The sequence below is a fragment of the Dendrobates tinctorius genome, unplaced genomic scaffold, assembly GCF_039654945.1.
Source record: "Dendrobates tinctorius isolate UK_male_01 unplaced genomic scaffold, ASM3965494v1 ptg000133l, whole genome shotgun sequence".
NCBI lineage: Eukaryota > Metazoa > Chordata > Amphibia > Anura > Dendrobatidae > Dendrobates > Dendrobates tinctorius.
The window spans coordinates 47,021,849-47,044,035 of NW_027361801.1; the positions used below are offsets into that span (position 1 = coordinate 47,021,849).

The window sequence follows — 22,187 nt, forward strand, 5'->3', positions numbered from 1 at the left end:
CTGCCCCATCTGAGATCAGCATAACATAGAGAGTGATCCCGATTCTAACCCTGTGTCACTTACTAGACTTCTTACTGTAGTTTTCATAAATTAATGTTTTATCTGTTGCAGCCCTGGTACTCCTCTCAGTTATCAGCTCCTGCTATGTAGTACTCAGTGTTCATGAGCTCTGTGTCACCGACCATTAATTAGAAGCTTTCTACCTACACTGTGCATGGGTATAAAGCTTCCAATAAATGGTGGGAGTATGGGAACTGATAGAGTTCATGGATCAGTGGTGCAGGTGGGGGTAGACAGCTCATGAATTAGAGGACTAGCAGAGCTGCAGTAAAAAAAAACCAAACAGTAATTTTATCAGAAGTACAGGAGAACGCCCAGTAAGTAACACACAGCTGGAATCAGTGTCTCTGTCCCTATTTTAAGATGCCCTTGGAATAGCCAACATTAAAAAAAATAATCACATTCAGGCTATGTGCCCACGTAGCGTTTTAAAACGCTCACTAAAAACCGGACTCCTTCCCAGAAATCGCGCGTTTTTTCCAGCGCGATTTCACCGCGATTATGATCGCGATTTTGCCGCGATTTTTGCGTGCGATATTCAAGCACTTTCCAAGCGATTTGAAGCATCGCTTGGAAAGTGATTGACAGGTTGGTCACACTCGTCAAACATAGTGTTTGACAAGTGTGACCAGGTTTTTACTATTGAGGCCGCCTATGCGGCGTCAATAGTAAAAGATAGGATGTTAAAATGCTAAAAAAAAATAAAAAAACCGAGGTATATTTACCTTCCAGCGTCCCGCGCTGCATTCCCGGGCCTCAGCGTTCCCAGTAATGCCTTGCGAGACCTGTGATGACGTAGTCTCGCGTTGCTATAGCGATCTCGCGAGACCGCTAGAGTCACGCGAGACTACGTCATTACAGGGCCTTGCCGCAAGGCATTACTGGGAACGCTTAGGCCGGGAATGCAGCGCGGGACACTGGAAGGTAAATATACCCCGATTTTTTATTCTTAATTCTTTTTTTACAGGGGTATGGTACCCAGGGCCTGGAGGACAGTCTCCTCTCCTCCACACCGTGGGTACCAACCGCACATGAGACGCTTAACTTCCCGCATGGTGGGCATAGCCACATGCGGGAAGTAAGCGATTCTCATGCATTCCTATGGGTGCGGAATTGCGGCAATTCTTTGCGATTCCGCACAAAAGAATGAGCATGCTGCGTTTTTTTCCGCGATGCGATTCCGCCGCGGAAAAAAGCGCAGCATTAGCACAGCATGTGCGGAATGCCATAGGAATGCATGGGGGGCGTTCTGTACACGATTTTTAAACGTTTTCGCGCCGAAAATCGCGGCAAAAACGCTTAAAAATCGCTACGTGGGCACACAGCCTAAAAAAAAAAATCTGTCATTAGGATCACCCTTCTTAAACTGTCTATATGGTCATGTAGGTAATCGAAAGGTAAATTGTAATCCAATGTTTTATTACAGAGATATCCACATTTTTCTTAATATGTAAATGAGCTGTTAAGACCTGTGTTCCGGACATAAATCTCCCTGAGACTCTGCCGCGACAGCTTATTTTAAATGAAGCAGAGCATTATCAGTTTGAGGCATGTAGATCATTACATGTCTCAGGCTGGTAACGCCTCATTTTATTTGTTCTAATAGTCCTACCTGTATGCCTCAGTGCTGAGGTCTTGTTGTTGAGAAAGCATCTTTTTTTCCTTTATGTTAATGAGTTCCTCCAGACTCTGGGGCGTGCGGTGCCTGGAAGAAAACTCTGCCTCCAGTGTCCATTTGCATACCCCCCTCCTTCCCCATCAGTGTCGCACTGCCCTGTGACGTGTACTGGTGGCCCCAGAATCCCGCGCCTGTGCCTTGCAATAGTGCGATTATACAGTACCTTTTCCGGCCTTCTATGGACATTGGTTTCATAGTTCTTGTGCACAGGCAAGTCACTATTACTTCAGCGATTCGATGGTAGTTCAGTAGCAGTGACTTGCTGGCATCTGAGCAGAACAACAATGAAGCCAGTGCCCATAGAAGGACGGAAGAGGTACTGTATAATCGCACTATTGCAGGGCGCAGGTACGGGCTTCCGGGGCCACAACTGCACGTCACAGGGCACTGTGACACTGATGGGAGGCAGAGTTTTCTTCCAGGCACCGCACGCCCCAGAGCCTGGAGGAACTTATTAACATACAGGATTAAAAGATGATTTCTCAACAACAAAACCTCAGCAAAGAGGCATACAGGTAGGACTATTTGAATAATTCTATCGCCTGTATGCCCATATTAATAGCTTAAAAACATCCCAGGGGGTGACAGATTCCCTTTAATATAAGCTCTGGAGGTAGTTTCTCAGGGAGATCTATGTCCGGCCCATAGATCTTAGCAGCTGATTTACATATTAAGAAACACTTGGATTGCTCTGGAATAAGATATCATATTGCAGATATCAAGGTGTCACGTTATGTAGTCACTTGCTATAACCTACATGCCCATATAGATTTCTTATGAGTGTTGATCTTACTGACAGATTCCCTTTAAAGAAGTAGTATCAGTATCCATGTATAGTTGTTGAAGGCTGATACACTCTAGTTGCATTGTCACAAACTGTCTATTAATGATTACACCCATTCATATGACGTTCTACAAAAAAGTGCGGGTTTCTGCCAAATCACAAGCAATGCAATTACTGTAGAAGAAACAGACAAGAACGAGACCATAAAATCTTGATTGCCTCTAGAAGAATATTTAGAATTGAGAGTCCTCAGTGGTTGATACCTTTTAATGGCTAACTGGAAAGATGGTGACTCTCAATTCTAAATATTCTTCTATCTACTGGCCAACACGGTACAAAGATATGTATCTATCCTGATTCCCTCTAGAACATCACAGTTATCATTCATTTACCATGAAGTTGGCTGAAATGCATCAGTTCCTCTTTGGATAGTTTGGCTTCCTCTGACGGGCTCAGAGATCCCACTTCAGTAAAGGCTAAAATTTGACAAATATAATACATTGAAGGTATCAACACAATACACCTATGATACATTTTATTTGCATTTATCTAAGTGTCTAGATATACAGACCTGGGGGTATATGCATTTTGAAGAGTAGCTTGAGCCGGTCAGTAAAGCTGCCATTAACAATAATATCTAGAACAAGAAGAGTATATTAATTACTATTTGTACTTGTCCTCAAACTTGTGTTATTTAGATTAATATAATCTCACCGAATGCCAAAGCAAATTCTTTAAAATTGATGAGACCATCTGAATTTTCATCCAATAGACGGAAGGTCCACAATGCAAGCGAGTCCACGCCCGGAGAGTAAGCCCAAGGGCTGAGAAGATGGTACAGAGTCCGGAACTGCTGGCAGTCTATGTGATACTGGTCTAGATACGGCAGGCTCGGGTCATGGTGACTTAGTATGGCGCTGTTATTCACACTCCAATAACAAGACAAGAAGTGTTCTCTCTTAGAAAAAAAAATAATTTTATTATCATAGCAAATAATTCAAAATGTAAGTGAAATCAAAGCAATTTCATTCTGCCGAATGCAGCGCACCCCTCTATCAGATCCCAATATATTTCAATGACTCTTGATTTATATTTCTGATAAGATGGCGGAGTGACAATATAAGAGAGGCAGCTATACCAACTGGATGGATAAAAGCGTTGTCGCATGTTGACTTTTCAGGAGCATACCATAAGTACGTGCTCCTTGCCTTGGAGACCAACCACCACTGACATTTTACTGGTCACTGGCATGAAGGTTGTAGTTCATCAATAGTTGGACGGCCACACCTTGAGAATGGTCATAACTTAAGAAATGTCATCTACATTTACTGTACACACTGCGGGAGATTTAGGAGGCTAAATGCGAGTTCAGCAGCAATCTGCACCTAAAACGGCCTAGATTTATTATGCTTTTTAGTCACTTTCTGTGGCACATCCGATAGAGGGCATAGGGAGCCTGATGTGCGAAAAACTTTCTGCCACAAAGTAATAGGTGGTGTAAAAGAGCAGTACAAGATACATGTACCTTCAACTTCAGAAAAATCGCAAATGCTGCATCAGTGTACTCCAGTCAAATATCACCGCAAGGTCATGTCTCATGACACAGAAGCACTTGACACGTGACGATACTGCTGCTTGCTCCTTGCCATTACTGACAGTCATTCATTGAAAAGTGGATGATCACGTAGCGAGACCGCTACATCATCAGAGGTCATTCGCGCAATGCATCCCTGGGAACGGAAGTTGCCGCCAGCGCCGATGAGGACCGGGATCGCCGCTGAGGAGATCGGGGGCCGCCAGGAGGTGAGTATATCCCTATTTTTTATTTTTAACATTCGATGTTGCGGGAAAACGCACGCAAATTCCGCATGCGTTTTACCCACGGCGGAGAGTTGCGGAAATGCTGCGGACAATTCCGCAGCATTTCTGCAACGTGGGCACATAGCCTTAGAAAGTCGTCACTGGTATCGTCAGATAATTTACCATGTAGTGCTGAGCAATATGTTCTCCCAGTTTACGAAAGGATTTATAATAAGAATCAGTGCTGCGCTGCCATAATACCTGATACAATAGCAGTCATACATTTACTTCTATCTAGAAGACTCCTTTCTGATTAATCTAATTTTTCAAAATATTGGATGTCTGTACTAAATGTATTCTGCTTCAGAGGAGGACACAATAGAATTATTACCTTAAAAATGCAATACAGTTCCTCTAAATCAGCAGGACTAAACTTCACATCCTGCAAAACAACTCGAACCTGCAGGGAGAACATAAAGAGGCAATGGTAAAAGTAGGTGACCCGACAAGTGGCTACGTTGGCGTTCTGACACATGGAGATGTGTTGGCGACCCGACATGTGACGAAGCGACACTTGGAGACGTTGGAGAAGTATGTGGAGAGGTCGGAAATACGACGCGAGGACAACGAAGATACAACATGTGAATATGGTGGAGAGAAAACACAAATCTATACTGGATATGACGTGTGACTACAGTGTCCTGTAAAAGTTTGGTCACCCCTGGTCAAAATTACTGTTATTGTGAACAGTTAAGCAAGTTGAAGTTGAAATAATATTTAAGAGAGCTAAAGTTAAAAGATGACACATTGCCTTTGTATTTTAGGTAAAAAATACATATATTTTCATCTTTACATTTTAAAAATTACAAAAAGGAAAATGGTCTGGTGCAAAATGTGGGCACCATGCATGGTTAATACCTAGTAGCACTGCCTATTGCAAGTATCACTGCTTGTAAACACTTTTTGTTGCCAGACAAGAGTCTTTCAATCCTTGTTTGAGGGATTTTCATCCATTCTACCTTGGAAAATTCTTCCAATTCTGTGAGATTCCTGGGTCATCTTACATGCACTGCTATTTTGAGATCTAACCTCAAATTTTCAATGATGATCAGCTCAGGGGGCTGTGAGCGCCAATGTAAAACCTTCAGCTTGCGCCTTTTGAGGTAGTCTATTGTGGATATTGACGTGTGTTTAGGATCATTATCCATTTGTAGACGCCATCCTCTTTTCAACTTCAGCTTCTTTACAGATGGTGCCATGTCTGCATCAAAAGTTTGTTGAAATTTAATTGAATCCATTCTTCCCTCTAACCATGAAATGTTTCCATGCCATTGTCTGCAACACAACCCCAAAGTATGACTGACTCACCCCCATGATTAATGGCTGGCATGGTGTTTTCCTGAAATTCTGTGTCATTTTTTCTTGTTTAGATGTTGTTTTGCATACTTCTAACGCTGAATTTTATGGTGAGAATGCAGGAGAGGTTTTCTTCTGATGACTCTTCCATGAAGGCCATATTTGTGCAGGTGTCTCTAAACAGTAGAACAATGTACTACAACTCCAGAGTCTGCTAAATCTTTCTGAAGGAGTATTGCAGTCAAGCAGGGGTTCTGATTTTCCTCTCTAGCATTCCTACAAGCAACTCGGACTGAAATTCTGCTTAGTTTTCCAGACCTTATCTTGACCTCCACTGTCCCTGTTAACTGCCATTTCTTAATTACATTTTGAACTGAGTTAAGGGCAACTTGAAAACGCTTTGCTATCTTCTTATAGCCTTCTCCTGCTTTGTGATCCTCCACCATTTTAATTCCCAGAGTGCTAGGCGGCTGCTTAGAAGAACCCATGGCTGCTTTTTTTTGGCACAAGGTTGGAGTAGACTAGGTTTTTACAATGCTGTCAAATTTGCATCGCCTGGCCTTTCCTGACGATGACAGTGAACAAGCCATAGCCCTAACAGGCCAATTAAGGTCTGAAACCTTGGTCAAAGTGTGCACACAAATCTCCAAGGGTGCCCAAACTTTTGCATTAGCCCATTTTCCTTTTTGCAATTTTTAACATGAAAAAAATTACAATATATAGATTTGTTTTCCCTAAAATGCAAAGGAAATGTGTCAGCTTTAACTTTAGCTCTTTTAGAGAAAATGTTATCTTCATCTTGCTCAATTGTTCACAATAACCATAATACATAAATAATAATAATCAGGCGGTACGACATGTGAATATGCAGGCCATACAACACATGAATACATAGGCAGTATGATATGCGAATACGCAGGCCATACAACACATGACTACATAGGCGTGTAGTTTGTCTCCAGAAAGCAGATACATTTGTCTTCCATTTCGTATGTCACATAAAATAAGAAAATGGTACATACCACATTTTGCTTAGTAGTCATTTCTAAAGTCTGGATGACATACAGGCGGTTTCTAGACCGCATGCTTTCCACATCTTCATACCGAATGGCTCCAAATCTCTGCACATTTTACATTTGAAAACAAACAAACATGTTTTTACAAATCAGGATAAATTGTTCTTGCAGTGCTATTCCAATCTATGTCTTTCATGGCTGAGACAGGAATAACTGCTTCTAGGTCCTGGTTCCTGGCCACCAGAGAGGAGGCTACAAAAACAGCTGAGCACAGCTGCGCTATGCGGTTTTAGGCTGAGTGCAGACGTACTTTTTTGCCCTGCGGATTTTTCCGCGCAGAATTGAAGAAATCCGCAGGTCAAATGACCTGCATTTTTCCTGCGGATTTCTTCCATTTTTAATGCGGTTTTCTTGCTGTTTTTGTGCGGTTTACCACTGCGGATTTCCCCCTGCGGATTTGGAGACTGGGGATGTGTAAAACCGCACAATAGAAGTAACATACTGCGGATTTTGTACCGCAGGAAAACCGTGCGGAAAAATCCGCAGCGTCTGCACAGCGGTTTTCTTTTTTCATTGATTTAAATGCTACTGTACATCACAATGCGGATACCACCATGGTTACTTACCGGTAGCCGGTTTTTACGGAACCCATGACAGCACCACATGAGAGAGGGATCCGCCCCGCCAGGACAGGAACCTACTGAAACATAAGGGGCGGCACCTCTCCCCCGCTTCAGTTGGATTACAGAGCATTTGAGAGGACTTCCCGGTTAGTTACATATTTATCCAACACCACATCACACAAGTACACCCGACTATTGTGCACACCCAAACGGTGAAAAAGGGGGGGAAATATACGGGTGCTGTCATGGGTTCCGGAAAAACCGGCTACCGGTAAGTAACCATGGTGGTTTTCCCTTCACCCATGACAGCACCACATGAGAGATTCTGGAGACTTCGAACACCTTAGGGAGGGACCACCGCTTGCAGCACCCTTCTACCAAAGGTCAAGTCAGCAGAGGAGGACAGATTTAGTCTATAGTGTCTAAAGAAAGTTGAGGGTGAGGCCCAGGTAGCGGCCTTACAAATTTGCTCTATTGATACCTCTGCTTTCTCAGCCCAGGAGGTCGCCACGGCTCTGGTGGAATGAGCCTTGATGCCGTCAGGAACCGGGACGCCACTAGCTGAATAGGCTACACTAATGGCCTCCCTAATCCATCGGGCAATAGTCCCCTTTGACACTCCATAACCTTTCCTAGCACCCTGGAAGGCTACAAATAGGGACTGGGACCTCCTCCACTGGCTGGTTATAGACATATACTCTACTAGGGTTCTTTTAACGTCTAGGCTATGAAATTTCTCCTCCCCTGGGTTTTTCGGATTCTCGCAAACGGAAGGGAGGACAATCTCTTGGTTTCGGTGAAAGTTAGTTACTACTTTCGGCAAGTAAGCAGGGTCTGTTCTCATAACCACCCTATCCTGGTATATCTGGGTATATGGTGGGTTGACTGAAAGGGCCTGTAAGTCACTAACTCTACGTGCCGACGTTAGAGCTACCAAAATGATGGTTTTTAGAGTGAGATTTTTAGTTGAAATCTGCTGTATGGGTTCAAACGGCTCCTTCGTAAGGGCTTCCAGCACCAGATTTAGATCCCATGGAGCTATTTTCGGTAAGGAAACTGGCCTAGATCTGTGGCAAGATTTTATAAACCTGGCTACCCATCTGTTTGCCGCTATATTGCAATTGTATAATGCACCCAGCGCTGAAACCTGTACCTTGAGGGTATTAACCGCCAGGCCTAGCTGTAGGCCTGCCTGCAAGAACTCCAAGATGGACTCGATTGGGGGTTCTTGACCTAACGGTTTTCCCAGGAATTGTAGGAATTTTTTCCACGTTCTGCCATATATGTTGGTTGTTATTGGTTTTCTACTTTTCATTAGAGTAGTCACCAACCCCGGGGAAAACCCTTTATCTCTCAAAAGTGACCTCTCAAATTCCACGCCGTCAGATGGAGCCCCTTGACTTGTTTGTGGAATATCGGCCCCTGAGCTAACAAATCTGGAATCTCTGGCAGTACCCACGGGTCCGAGAGAGACATCATTTGTAGTAGTGAAAACCACGGTCTTTTTGGCCAGAACGGGGCTATGAGGATTACTCTGGCTTGCTCGTCTCTTATCTTTGTTACCACTGCCGGGATTAACGCTACTGGGGGAAAGGCATAGCTCAGTTTGAACAGCCACGGGATTTGTAGAGCGTCTACTGCCCAAGGGTTTTCCCCTGGGTTTAATGAGCAGAACCTCCTCACTTGCCGGTTGCTTTTGGTGGCAAAGAGGTCGATTACTGGTTGCCCCCATAACTGTACTATCTTCTGGAATATTACACGATTTAAGGTCCATTCTCCCTGTTTTAACTTGTTGCGGCTTAGAAAGTCGGCTTGAACATTTTCTGTCCCTCTGATGTGTAGGGCTGTTAGGGAGGTTAGGTGTTGCTCTGCTTTGAGGAAGATTCTTTTGGCTTCGTCCATTAGGGAGTTTGACCTTGTCCCTCCCTGGTGGTTGATATACGCCACTGCCACCCTGTTGTCTGACATAATTCGGACGTTTTGACCCTGTAACATGGGAATGAATGCCTCTAGGGCTCTGTTTATCGCTCTCAACTCTCTTAAGTTGGAGGAAGCCTTCTGCTCTATGTGACCCCAGGACCCTTGGGCCATATGTTCTCTCAGGTGTGCCCCCCATCACGAGGAGCTTGCGTCCGTCAATATTACATCGGACACGGGCCTGTGCCACAAAGTTCCCCCTGCTAAATTTGTGTCGTCTAGCCACCAAGTGAGAGAGTTTTTCCCCCTTTCGGAAAGTTCCAGCTTCCCTTCTAAACGCCCTTTCAATCGTCTCTGGGCTGACAAGATTTCCGCCTGCAGTTGTCGGGTATGAAACTGTGCCCAGTTGACCGCTGGGATACAGGCTGTTAGCGTGCCCAACAGGGACATTGCCCTTCTTAGGGTCATGTGAGGATGCTGTATTGCCGTAAGGGTCATTTCTCTCACCTCTAGTTTTTTCTCTGGCAAGAGACAAACTTGACGGTCGGAGTCCAAGACGAAACCTAGAAATGTTTGTTTCCTTAGGGGTTGAAGTTTTGATTTTTTTAAGTTTACCATCCAACCCAGTCTTTGCAGGGTCTCTGTTATCTTCTCTACCTGATGTGCGCAGTGATGTTCTGAATTGCCAATGACCAGAAAATCGACCAAGTAAGGCACCATAATCACATTGTGGATTCGAAGGAAAGCTGTCATTTCCGCTATTACTTTTGTAAAAATCCTTGGCGCTATGGAGATGCCAAACGGAAGAGCTGTAAATTGAAAATGCCTGAGGTCGCCCTGGATGTATAGGGCTACCCTCAGGTATTTTTGGTACTCTTGGTGCATCAGGATATGGTAATAGGCATCCTTCAAATCTATTACGGCCATGAAGCAGTTGTGGTGTAATAGCTTTATGGCCGAAGTCACTGATTCCATTTTGAATGTTTGGTTCATGATCCATTGATTGAGGCGCCTGAGATTTATTATTGTTCTGAAGGAAAGGTCGGGTTTTTTTATTAGGAAGAGGGGAGAATAGAACCCCCTTCTTTCTTGATCTTTCAGGACCTCTACCAGAACTTGTTTCTCCAATAGTCCTAAGATTTCTGATTCTATGGCTGATTGCTCTCCTGGTTCCTTTCTGACGGGGGTCACCACAAATGAAGCTCTTGGATACTGGAAGAAGGGGATTTTTAGGCCATTCTTTATAATTTTCAGGATCCAATTGTTGGCCGATATTTTCTCCCATTCCTGAGAAAAGAGCCTCAATCTTCCCCCCACAGGAGGGCTGGTGTCATTGCGGGGATTTTTTGGCGGTTGAGGTATTTCCCCCAAACATGAACCCTGGTTCTTTTTTCCTCTTGTCGTCCCACCTTTTCCGCTCTCCCGGGGGACGGCTTTGATTGAACCTTCCCCTCCGAAAGGGCGGTCTCCTTTGATCACCCATGAATCTGGGGAAGCCCTTCTTTTTATCACCGGCTTTTTCCAGGATGTCATCCAGGTCTTTTCCAAACAAGAACTGCCCATCGCATGGTAACGAGCATAATTTTGCCTTAGATTGAATGTCCCCAGGGCAGCCTTTGAGCTATAACGCCCGTCTTGCGGTGTTCGACAGCCCCGCTGCTCTTGCCGTTAACCTCATCGAGTCGGCGGAGGTGTTAGCCAAGAAGGCGGTAGCTCCGTGTAGCAGGTACATTTCTCCTAATATTTTCTCCCTTGGTACTTTGGAGACCAATCTTTCTTCCAGTTGTTGCAACCAGACCATTAATGACCGGGCTGTGCAGGTGCCGGCTATTGCTGGTTTCAGACCCCCTGCCGCTGCCTCCCAAGTGTGCCTTAGGTATGAGTCCGCTTTTTTATCCAAGGGATCTCTCAAAACCCCTGAATCCTCCAGGGGCAGGGCCGACTTCTTGGAAGACCTAGACACTGCTGCGTCAATCTTTGGGACCTTGTCCCAGATGTCCGTGTCCTTAGCCTCAAAGGGGTATCTTCGCTTTGAAGAGGAGGGAAGGCTACCTGACTTCTCCGGTTTCTTCCACTCTCTCTCGATTAGGGCCTGAATCTTGTCATTGACCGGAAAGGTACGCTTTTTCCTTTCTTGTAGGCCGCCAAACATCACATCCTCCAGTGATCTCTCTACCTTCTCCTCCTGCAGGCCCATAGTGGACCTGATGGCTTTAAGGAGGGCGTCCGTATCTTCTACGGGAAAGCAAGGTCTGCCCCCCGTATCACTGTCTGAGGATGAAGATGACCCGTGCTCAACTTGATACTCCGAAGAGGAGGAGCCTGACGAGGAACTCGGGGAGGCTTTCCTACTCTTACTTTTCTTTTTTAATAATTTTTTAAGTGAGCCCTGTACCTCCGACTTAATTATTGATCTGAGGTTTGTTGCCAGGCTCGGTGCCTCTTCAGCCATAGTCCGCTGGATACAGCTGACACATAAGTCCTTTTGGTAGTCTTTCGCTAAAGGGCTCTGGCATATGGCACATACTCTATTTTTCTTTTTGCTTATAGCTTTTTTGCTTCCCTAAAAAAAAAAAAAAAAGACATAGGAAGGCCTATTACAACATTGTCTACTTTCACGGAGATCACTCACCACCCAGGAAAGACCGATACCGGGCTCTGGGGCTGCGAAGGAGCGTGCGTTCTGCGTTCTTTTGACCTCGAGGAATCCCTCGATCGGTGACTTGGACGGCTGCTGCTTTTGCCGCTCGAGCGGCTCTTGCGACCAGAAGCTTGTGATGGGGGCAGAGACAATGGGGACGGTGAGCGATCCTCCTGAGATGCCATTGTCACCCCTGCAGCCGCTTCTGCTCCTTCTTTAATCGGTGAGTGCCCCTCATTACCCCTCCCCCCCGCGACCGCCAGCCGCTTCTCCTGGCCGGCGTCGCGCCCGGCGCCATGATCGTCGCGTCCTGATGACGTCAGCGGTCGCGCTCCCAGAATCCTCTGCGCCGCTGACGTCGGACGCCGGTCTCCGCCCCCGGCTTCCCCTGCACGCAGGCGAAGGACGGGCGCGCGCGCAGGGGGAGGGCGGCACGTGGAGGAACCTCCGAAGGGAGGACATCGGGACGTGCCCGCACGAACCCGGGGCCCGGATCAGGCAACACCCCGGGGACTGCGCTACCAGCTGCCGACGGCTGGCGTCGCAGGTAAGTCAGCCCTGCAATTTAAACGCCGGGACGGCCCTGGGTCTTTCATCCTGACAGGCGCCGCCGCTGTCAGAGGGATTCCTTTCCAGGACAGGAACCCAACTGAAGCGGGGGAGAGGTGCCGCCCCTTATGTTTCAGTAGGTTCCTGTCCTGGCGGGGCGGATCCCTCTCTCATGTGGTGCTGTCATGGGTGAAGGGAAAATGCAGCGTTTCTGTGCGGAAAAATCCGCTGCGGATCCGCATCGTGTGCACACAGCCTAAGGCTAAGGATATCCAGCGGATCCGCAGCGGATTTTTCCGCACAGAAACGCTGCATATCCGCATTGTGATGTACAGTAGCCTTAAAATCAATGGAAAAAAAACCCGCTGTGCAGACGCTGCGGATTTTTCAGCGAGGTTTTCCTGCGGTACAAAATCCGCAGCATGTTACTTCTTTTGTGCGGTTTTCCATCTCCTCTGTCACCAAATCTGCAGGGGGAAAACCGCAATGGAAAACCGCACAAAAACCGCATGAAAAATGAAAGAAATCCGCAGGAAAAATGCAGGTCATTTGACCTGCGGATTTCTTCCATTCTGCGCGGAAAAATCCGCAGGGCTAAAAACTCAGTTTGCACTCAGCCTAAAAAATGGAAGAAATCCGCAGGAAAAATGCAGGTCATTTGACCTGCGGATTTCTTCAATTCTGCGCGGAAAAATCGGCAGGTCAAAAAAGTACGTCTGCACTCAGCCTTAACGGGATCTATGAACACAGAGTAGCACAACTCAGAAGTTATATCAACAACGTAGCTTCACAACACTGTTTCCATGACTCCCATTCATTTCCATGGAAGTTACACAAACATGGTAGTGTGCCTGGGCTCGGCTTTTTTTTTTTTAATCTCTGGTAAACAGGAATAACTGCCTGTAGCTCCCGTTTCGGCTATGAAAGGCAGCGATGGGTAAAACCCTTTTCCTCCAATATTTGCAAAGTCCAAGTCTAAACATCTGTCAACAATTATGTCAGACAGGTTACAACCATGATCCACAAAACCCGACAGCTGAATAAGAATATCCATTCAGGAATGTGCCCAATATTGATGAAATCTTGTATTACATCTGCATAGCGGCCACAGGACTACCCGCAGGTATAACATACCTCATTTGACTCCCTGATCAGTTCTGTGATGTCCACCTTTCTGTTACTCTTCCTATCTGCTACAGCGGAGGCTTGCTGGACACTTGAGGGGAGCGGGCTGTCCTTATTTACAACATTGTCAAAAAACCTGAAAATAATTAATTACTGTAAAATCATTAGGAAACCAAGTAGTGGAGTACAAATCCTCTCCTAAGCTTCCCCATTAGTACAGTGAAATAGCTGTAATGTGGCATCAGGTGATCCGGAACGTCTGATTACGTTCTATACAAAGATTTTGTGCTAAAACTTTTAAAAAGCGTGTCTCCTTTCACAAAAAGTTTGTGTATAGGTTCAACTACCTGTAAAAAAAATAAAATCGGGTTCATCATATTTTCGACGCTGACACACTGACTGATGTTCCGGGGTGCGCCGACGTCACGGGAAACTGCTACAAAATCCTGCACTTGCGCAGAGTCAAGTGGCTCCCCAAATCACGCGACAGGTTTCCTTTAGAAGGACCTAGTCTATTTACCTAGGTATTGAGAGATTCCACCAAGGCTCTACTCATATCTAATTTTTCTTCAACTAAAAGGGGTATCCTTCAGAAATGTTCTTGACATATACCTCCAACGTCTCCATAGGCCCAGCGCCAGGCTAGTATGCTAGTACCTGACAGCATACCATCTTTTTCAGTGCATAACTAAGTGTAGTCTTCTATGCTTACCAAAAAAAATACAATATTTATTTATTTTTTTTATTGGCAGCCTTTGGGCAATGCTATTGTATGTCTCTACAGTAGAAGGATAAGTTGTACACTTCTGTTGTTGCTATTTGTAGGGAGGCCCTCCCAACATATACCTTTAACATAGGCTAACATGTGGATAAACCCTACCTTGTGGCTTTGGTAATAAAGAGACTAGCGCAAAACTGCAAAGGCAGACACATTAGTAAGTAGAATTTTTGCATCTTTAAACTGATCCTCTCTCCTTCATAAATTGCCTATAGATAAAGTGGAGCTCTGCAGGCTAATAGAGTTTAAACCATGTTTGGCTGGCTTACTGCAAGTGCAGGTACAGGGTGAAAATGGAGTTCTATCCTCCCTGAAGCCGCTCGCGATCATCGGGGCGGTGCAGGGAGAGGTTACCGCCACTGTCACTACACAATGAGTGCAGCGTGCTGTGATCACTCCCCTTGCACCATGACTGATAATGCGCTATGCAGCGTGTATACAGTGAGAATAAAATGTAATGTCCTACCTATAGCTGTGCTTCCACTAAAACAGACTATCATGATTTAAAAGGGAATCTGTCACCAGGTTTTTGACACCCCATCTGAGAGCAGCATGATGTAGGGTCAGAGACCCTGATTCCAGCGATGTGTCACTTAGTTTACTGAGTGAAGCAGTTGTGATAAAATCAGAGTTCTTCCTTGTAGCAGAGCTCAAAGGCTGCCCCGACCTCACCAGACTCTCTAAGCAAATGGTGCATGACAGTGAGCTGCTGATCAGAGTAGGGGGCGCAATCAGACCACTTGGCAGTTTGGGTAATGATAATGTCCTAGTGATAAAACCTTCACTGTAAGAAGAGCAAAGAACCTATTAAGTGATACAGTGTTTTAACACATACCTCATGCTGTCTTCAGATTATTTAGCAAAAACCTACTGACAGATTCCCTTTAAATAGTATTTACCTGTATATTACCACTATACCTGCACGTAAAAAGCTTTTTTTTTCTGTAGACGACAGGTTCTCTGTAAACTCTATTTCTTAACACTAGCTATAAATTGTCAATCCCTTTATAATACATGCCCCACAATGTATTGACACTGACTGTGTCATGCAGTTCCAGAAACGATAAAGAGGCCCGGTAGTCTATGCTCTCCTACCGATTGAGGATAGTCACGGCTTCAGCATCATCTTTGCAGCCGAGTAGCTTATCAATATTAAACTGCAGCACAGTCAATCCCAGCTGGAGGATGGCTTTGATCCCATCGTAAAAGAAGCAGTCCACCACGTTAACGGCACTTTCAATAGGGAGGACGCTGATGAAAAGGGTGAGGAACCATGACAGGGACACAGAGGAGAAAAATGTCATGTCTGTCATGTGGTCAGTCAATTGTGGCAAATACTCCTTAATGAGCTCTTCAAATACCGCCTGATCCACCAAGGCACCTGAAACACAGAAGGGACACTTATTACTAGATCAAACAGTGTCAAAATAAAAAGAACCAGATATATTTTCCTACAATCTGAACGCTACCTCCAGCCTTTGGCCTCTTCCTGGAGGAAAGGACAAATTCACATCTAAACTAGAAACATGGTGGATAGATTGTACAACAGCTCCCACCGAGTTATACCAGGGTGTCTCACTGAAATGTTACAGAACCTGCCACAGAGCCAGCAATGTAGGTGTGAACATAGCTTCAATCAGCATAGCCACCATAGAATATATCCTGCACAGGTACAGCAAAGCGGTAGCCACCCAGGGAATCCATAAGGAGTTGCTGCTACAATTCCCGTGCAAAGAAGAAAGTGGCCAAAATGTACGTCTGTCTGTCAATAAGAACACTTGAAATATTCTAATTTACAGGCAAACTGACAGAATTTGAACCCAATAGTGTCACTGATAAAGATAAAATCTTCGGCACAAGATGCAGTCTTGCTATAAATCATACGTGATAAAGATAAAGCAGACAGGAAACAGACCACAATGTTAAGCCCTTGGCTCTGCAGAAAAGTTTTGTTTTAACGCTTGCAGTTTTCCCTCCCCTTCTTTCAAGAACCATAATATTTTTACATTTCCGCCAATATTACATAACTCTCCGAGTGCTTGATTTCTCCTTCGCCTCATTGGGTGACAGACCATGGGTGTTTGCTGCTGCCACCAGGAGGCTGACACTAAGTAATACAGAGTAAGTTAGCTCCTCCTCTGCAGTATACACCCTCCTGCTAGTTCCCAGAGAACCAGTTCTGGGAACCAGTTCTTGCTTAGTGTCCGTAGGAGGCACACTGGTCTGCTCTTCAGACCATAATTTTTTATTTTATTTTTGATTCTATTTTTTACTACTTTTTCCAAGGATGATAGGGGCGATGGATGCTTTCAAGGGTCAGATCTCCCCAAACCAACAACAGGCAAGCAGGAGGACTGTCGCCTCCACGTATCCTCTCCTACAACGTGCAAGCCATGCCTGAGCTTTCTTTTAGGGGCGACGGGTCCTTTCAGGGCACCTCTCTCCCCGCACCAGAAACAAACGGGAACATGGAGTGTCGCCTCCATGTACCCCCTTCCGAAGCCAGGCTACAGCCGGACTACAGCCCTGTCCCATTCCTAGGAGAGTGAACCCTTGAAATGTACAGAGGCATCCATGGCGTCCATGTGGCCACCACTGGATCACCAGTGATAGAACAGCGGTGATGGAAGGAGGCGGACGGTCCCTCTCCAACTCCCTGTCAAGGGGATGGTGGATGGAGGGCTCCCTGCACCGTCCACGTGGCACCGGCACAAAGTCTAAACTCTGCGCCTATGCGGCTCCCTCCTCAGGGCATTGGTGGGAAGGCGGATGGTCTTTCCCCTCTTCTCTGACCTCAGAGTGGGCAGATGGCATCACCGTCCACACTGCAGCCTGATCATCAGCGGCAGCGGCTCCATGCCGGGACGCGCACCGCTGATAAGGGAGGTCGTCGATGGACTCCTGCAGCAGGGTTTTCGGCGCTCCCACGCGGCATCCCCCTCCCCCAGGTAATGCTCCCGCCGGCCGCAGAAATTTAGGCCCTGGCTTGGGCCTATTCATGGAGCAATCCATGTAGCTGGATGACATAGCGGCCGTGGCACCGCCCCCCGATCTGGCGCTTCTCCCTCATTGCGAGACTTTGCCGCCTCTGCAACTCTCGGCGGCCATCTTGGTCAACCCAGCCGGCAGTCCTCACTGCATCAACTTACACATGGACGACGGCTTTGCAGGACATGAAGCGGCACCAGGCAAGGATCTGCAGAATGTACCGGTGGCGTTGTTTTAAAGGGGCACAGCGGATCTGCGGCACAGGACCTGGGTAAGAGAATGACCCTGCAGCAGACACATCAGTCCACATTTGCCCTTCGTGGGTTAACCCTACATCATTTTGCGGTGGACATTTGAATCTAGGGCTCTAGTAGGCCCAGGTGATAAGGTGTATCTAGCCCCCCTGAGCGGGCTTCGTTGCAGTCCATGGCGCCACTGACCAAAGCGATACAGTCCCTCCTCTATCGGTCCGGACTGTCACCAACCGCTTGGGAGGATTCACCCGCTCCAGATTACACATAGGCGACGGATACCTTAAGGGATCCGCTCTACCCCAAACCGATAACAGGCGGGAACGTAGAGTGTCGCCTCCACGTACCTCCTCCTGCTGCCGAGCTCAGTGTACCTAGTCCCCCTGAATGGGCTTTGTCAATTGAATCCCTCCATGATCCCTAAGGGGATAGGAGCATTAACATGACTGTTGTAGATGGATCATCCCCTACACAGGATCCGTCGGCTAGCAGGGACCGCAAGCGCTCTAGAACCGTACATGTGGATCCGTAGCACGTCATCTGTTGGCGTCTGTGGGTGCAGTCTGTTGCTCTCCCTCACCTGGGATCTTTAGCGATCAAAGTTCTGAGTATGAATAGCTAGAGTTTCAGGAACCATTTCAACCAGCTCTGGAGGTTGACGAGGACTCAGATTCTTCTATGGATCATGCGGTGTCCCTTAAGAGGACTAAGCGCCCATATAGAACTTATGCCATTCTTCTGGAATTTCGTGCTAGTTACTCGGCACAGGGAGCGACCGGATAAACCCTTCACTGGTTGAAAGCCTCTTGAAGCGAGGTATCCCTTTTCCAGCTGATCTAAGGTGAGATTCCCTTTAGACAAGTGCTCTGCTGCAAAACTTTGCAGAATTACGCTGCCTTACAGCTGCACTGGCATATACCTCTAGCCTTCCCTGCAGTGTACAAATTACTCCACTCCGTGACATCTGTGATCCCAAAAGAGGCTTGTGACCCCTAATACGCTCAGGAGCCCTCCACTGTCACCGAGTCCAGGGTACCTAGACTCACATTCCAATTTTTTTCCCCTCAAACATTCTGCGCTTCGCCATTCGCAAACAGCATTTTCGGTTCACGGCTTCGCCCTTGCTACTGCTCCGATGGTGTTCACAAAGGTCATGGCAGCTGTCATGCCCATCTTGCATTCTCTGGGCGTGGGTGTCCTGTCCTGTCTGGACGATTTTCTAGTCAATGGACCGTACTTCCAGAACTGCGCCGAGTCTGTAGGTATCTTTTGCGATACTCTGTCTCACCTTGGCTGACTCTTACCTAAGCAAGTCTTCCCCACTTCCAGCCCATCGGTTATCCTTTTTGAAGATGTTCCTGGACACCTCCAAAGGGTTGGTACTTCTCCCTCGAGACAAGGCCTTGGTCCTACAGCAGGGAGCTCGCGCACTGTGTCCCTCGTCTCCTCATTCTATCCAAGTTGCTAAGGGGGTTCTGGGAATAATGGTGGTGGCAATGAAAGCAGTCCCCTTTGCTCCGCTTATCTCTGCGGGTCAGACTGGCTCTCAGTCAATGGACTTGAGCTCCTCCCTCAACTAGGGAAGATCTTTTTTCCAGTTTAATGTTAGTAGTGTCTACCGATGGTCAGTCTTTACCACACTTCTCAAGGCCACCGGCCAACTCGAGCTCTCAGACTCCCGATCAACGTTTTGGAGATCAGAGCGATATGACTAGCCCTACAGCAGTTCCACTGTCTTCTGGTGGCTCCCCCATCTGAATTCCGGTGATTTTGGAATGGCTCATCCCAGGAGGGGGAAACTGGGCTGCAGACTTCCTCAGCCAACAGGGTCTCGCCTCAGGAAAGTGGGACCTTCATACGGAAGTCTTCCAACAAATCTGTCTTCGCTAGGGCACTCGGATGAAGATCTGCTGACGCCTAGATTGAACGTCAAAGTACTCGAGCTCTGACTCAGCCGGGACTCTCACAACAGGTTGTGAGCGCCCAGTGCTGCAAGGCCGCCTCAGCATACAATTTGCCTGGGGAACGTATCAAGGATACCCCCCCCCCTTTTTTTTCTTCAAAACAATCTGGATTCAGGCCTGGTGCTCAGTTAGCTGAAAATCACGCAGAGAGTATCTCATGTGATACTTCCCTATCGCATACCGCTAGATTTTTGAGACCTTAACTTGTCCGGGGTGTCTTACAGGACACTCCTTTTCATCCGGACTGACCTCACGGTCATGGAAGGTCGCACTTTTTTTCCTCTGCGGTCATGTCCTTCAGGCGACTTTTTGGAGGTCCTGCCCTGTCTTTTCAGACACCCTTCCTTATTTCCATCAAGCCAAGGTTGTCTTCAGGCCGTTCTCGCCCCTTGTTGCCAAGGTAGTATCGTACTTCCACAACGTGGAACGGGTTCTCCATGCTCTGGTCGAAGTGAGAGCTCTCAGAAGGTACATATAGAGGACGGCATCCTTCCGAAGGTCGGACGCTTTATTCAGGCTTCCTGATGGTCACAGGAAGAGTTTTAGCCGCTATATCGACTATGACTGCCAAGTAGATTCGTTTTCATCTTCCGGGATTCCTTCTGCATCAGAGGCTAGCCTATCCCAGCAGGGATGGGGGCACGTTCTATTCGGTTGATAGGGGTTTATTGGGCTATTAGGCACCAGGTGTCGGGACAGCAGGCCAGCAAGACTGCGGTTTTATCCAGTCCGCACACATTCTTGAAGCACTGTCATATTCACATCCAGACTTCTGCAGATGTGAGTCTTGGCAGGCGGACTCTACAGGCCGCGGTAGCGCACTTTTAGGCAGCGGTTCTGCCGGGCCTGATCTGTTATGTTGCTTTGGGACATCCCATGGTCTGTGTCCCCCAATGAGGCGAAGGAGAAATAGGGATTTCTGTGTACTCACCGTAAAATTCTTTTCTCCGAGCCAATCATTGAGGGACACAGCACCCACCCTGTTAATGGCTCTGTGCTTGTCATGTTATACTCTTATGCCGTTATTGCTCTCCTACTGCTTTTGCACCGAACTGGTTCTCTGGGAGCCAGCAGGAGGGTGTATACTGCAGAGGAGGAGCTAACTTTCTTTGTATTACTTAGTGTCAGCCTCCTGGTGGCAGCAGCATACACCCATGGTCTGTGTCCCCCAATGATTGGCTCAGTGAAAAGGTTTTTACGGTGAGTGCACAAAAATCCCTATTTTTTTGCAGGATGAGTTGTAGTTGTGAATGACACCATTCATTTTAACAAATAATTTACTGCAAAATTAGAAAAAAATCCAAATGGAATGTAAGAATGAAAAACATTTTTTTTTGTGGGGGGTAGGGTGGCTTTTACAGATTGTAAACAGGACTTGGAAATATGTTTTAGTGCGATTACGTAGATACAAAACATCAATTATCGATGGAGCGGTGTGAGAGCTTTTCGGGGAGTGTGCTTCTTGTGTCCTTAGCTGATGGTTTTTTTGATAACTAACTGTAGATAGATATAACAAATAATAATGATTATATATACACCTGTATGTCATCTCCCCTGTATATAGTATATACCTGTATGTCATCTCATCCTGTATACAGTATATACCTGTATGTAATCTCCCCTGTATATAGTATATACCTGTATATCATCTCATCCTGCATATAGTATATACCTGTATGTCATCTCCCCTGTATATAGAATCTACTTATATGTCATCTCATCCTGTATATAGTATATACAGTGCCTTGTGAAAGTATTCGGCCCCCTGGAACTTTTCAACCTTTTCCCACATATCATGCTTCAAACATAAAAGATACCAAATGTAAATTTTTGGTGAAGAATCAACAACAAGTGGAACACAATTGTAAAGTTGAATGAAATTTATTGGTTATTTTAAATTTTTGTGGAAATTAAAAAAAAATGAAAAGTGGGGCGTGCAATATTATTCGGCCCCTTTAACGTAATACTTTATTGCGCCACCTTTTGCTGCGATTACAGCTGCAAGTCACTTGGGGTATGTCTCTATCAGTTTCATACATCGAGAGACTGAAATTCTTGCCCATTCTTCCTCGGCAAACAGCTCAAGCTCAGTGAGGTTTGATGGAGATCGTTTGTCAACAGCAGTTTTCAGCTCTTTCCACAGATTCTCGATTGGATTCAGGTCTGGACTTTGACTTGGCCATTCTAACACCTGGATACGTTTATTTGTGAACCATTCCATTGTAGACTTTGCTTTATGTTTGGGATCATTGTCTTGTTGGAAGACAAATCTCCGTCCCAGTCTCATGTCTTTTGCAGACTCCAACAGGTTTTCTTCAAGAATGGTCCTGTATTTGGCTCCATCCATCTTCCCATCAATTTTAACCATCTTCCCTGTCCCTGCTAAAGAAAAGCAGCCCCAAACCATGATGCTGCCACCACGTTTGACAGTGGGGATGGTGTGTTCAGAGTGATGAGCTGTGTTGCCTTTACGCCAAACATATCGTTTGGCATTGTTGCCAAAAAGTTTGATTTTGGTTTCATCTGACCAGAGTACCTTCTTCCACATGTTTGGTGTGTCTCCCAGGTGGCTTGTTGCAAACTTTAAACAACACTTTTTATGGATATCTTTGAGAAATAAGTTTCTTCTTGCCACTCTTCCATAAAGGCCAGATTTG

At 46.2% G+C, this 22,187-nt stretch overlaps 1 protein-coding gene across 1 annotated transcript in view; it reads right to left on the bottom strand.

Moving 5' to 3' along the window:
• The window catches only part of TBC1D8B (TBC1 domain family member 8B), an 88,292-nt gene that overhangs the window by 12,460 nt on the left and 53,645 nt on the right, over positions 1-22,187 (bottom strand). The window contains exons 12-18 of the mRNA XM_073543622.1: positions 15,423-15,708; positions 13,559-13,685; positions 6,701-6,799; positions 4,714-4,782; positions 3,237-3,480; positions 3,094-3,159; positions 2,915-2,998 (exon numbers count right to left, since the gene is read on the bottom strand). Coding sequence (XP_073399723.1) covers positions 2,915-2,998; positions 3,094-3,159; positions 3,237-3,480; positions 4,714-4,782; positions 6,701-6,799; positions 13,559-13,685; positions 15,423-15,708 — 975 coding nt within the window. The remainder of the gene's footprint in view (positions 1-2,914; positions 2,999-3,093; positions 3,160-3,236; positions 3,481-4,713; positions 4,783-6,700; positions 6,800-13,558; positions 13,686-15,422; positions 15,709-22,187) is intronic.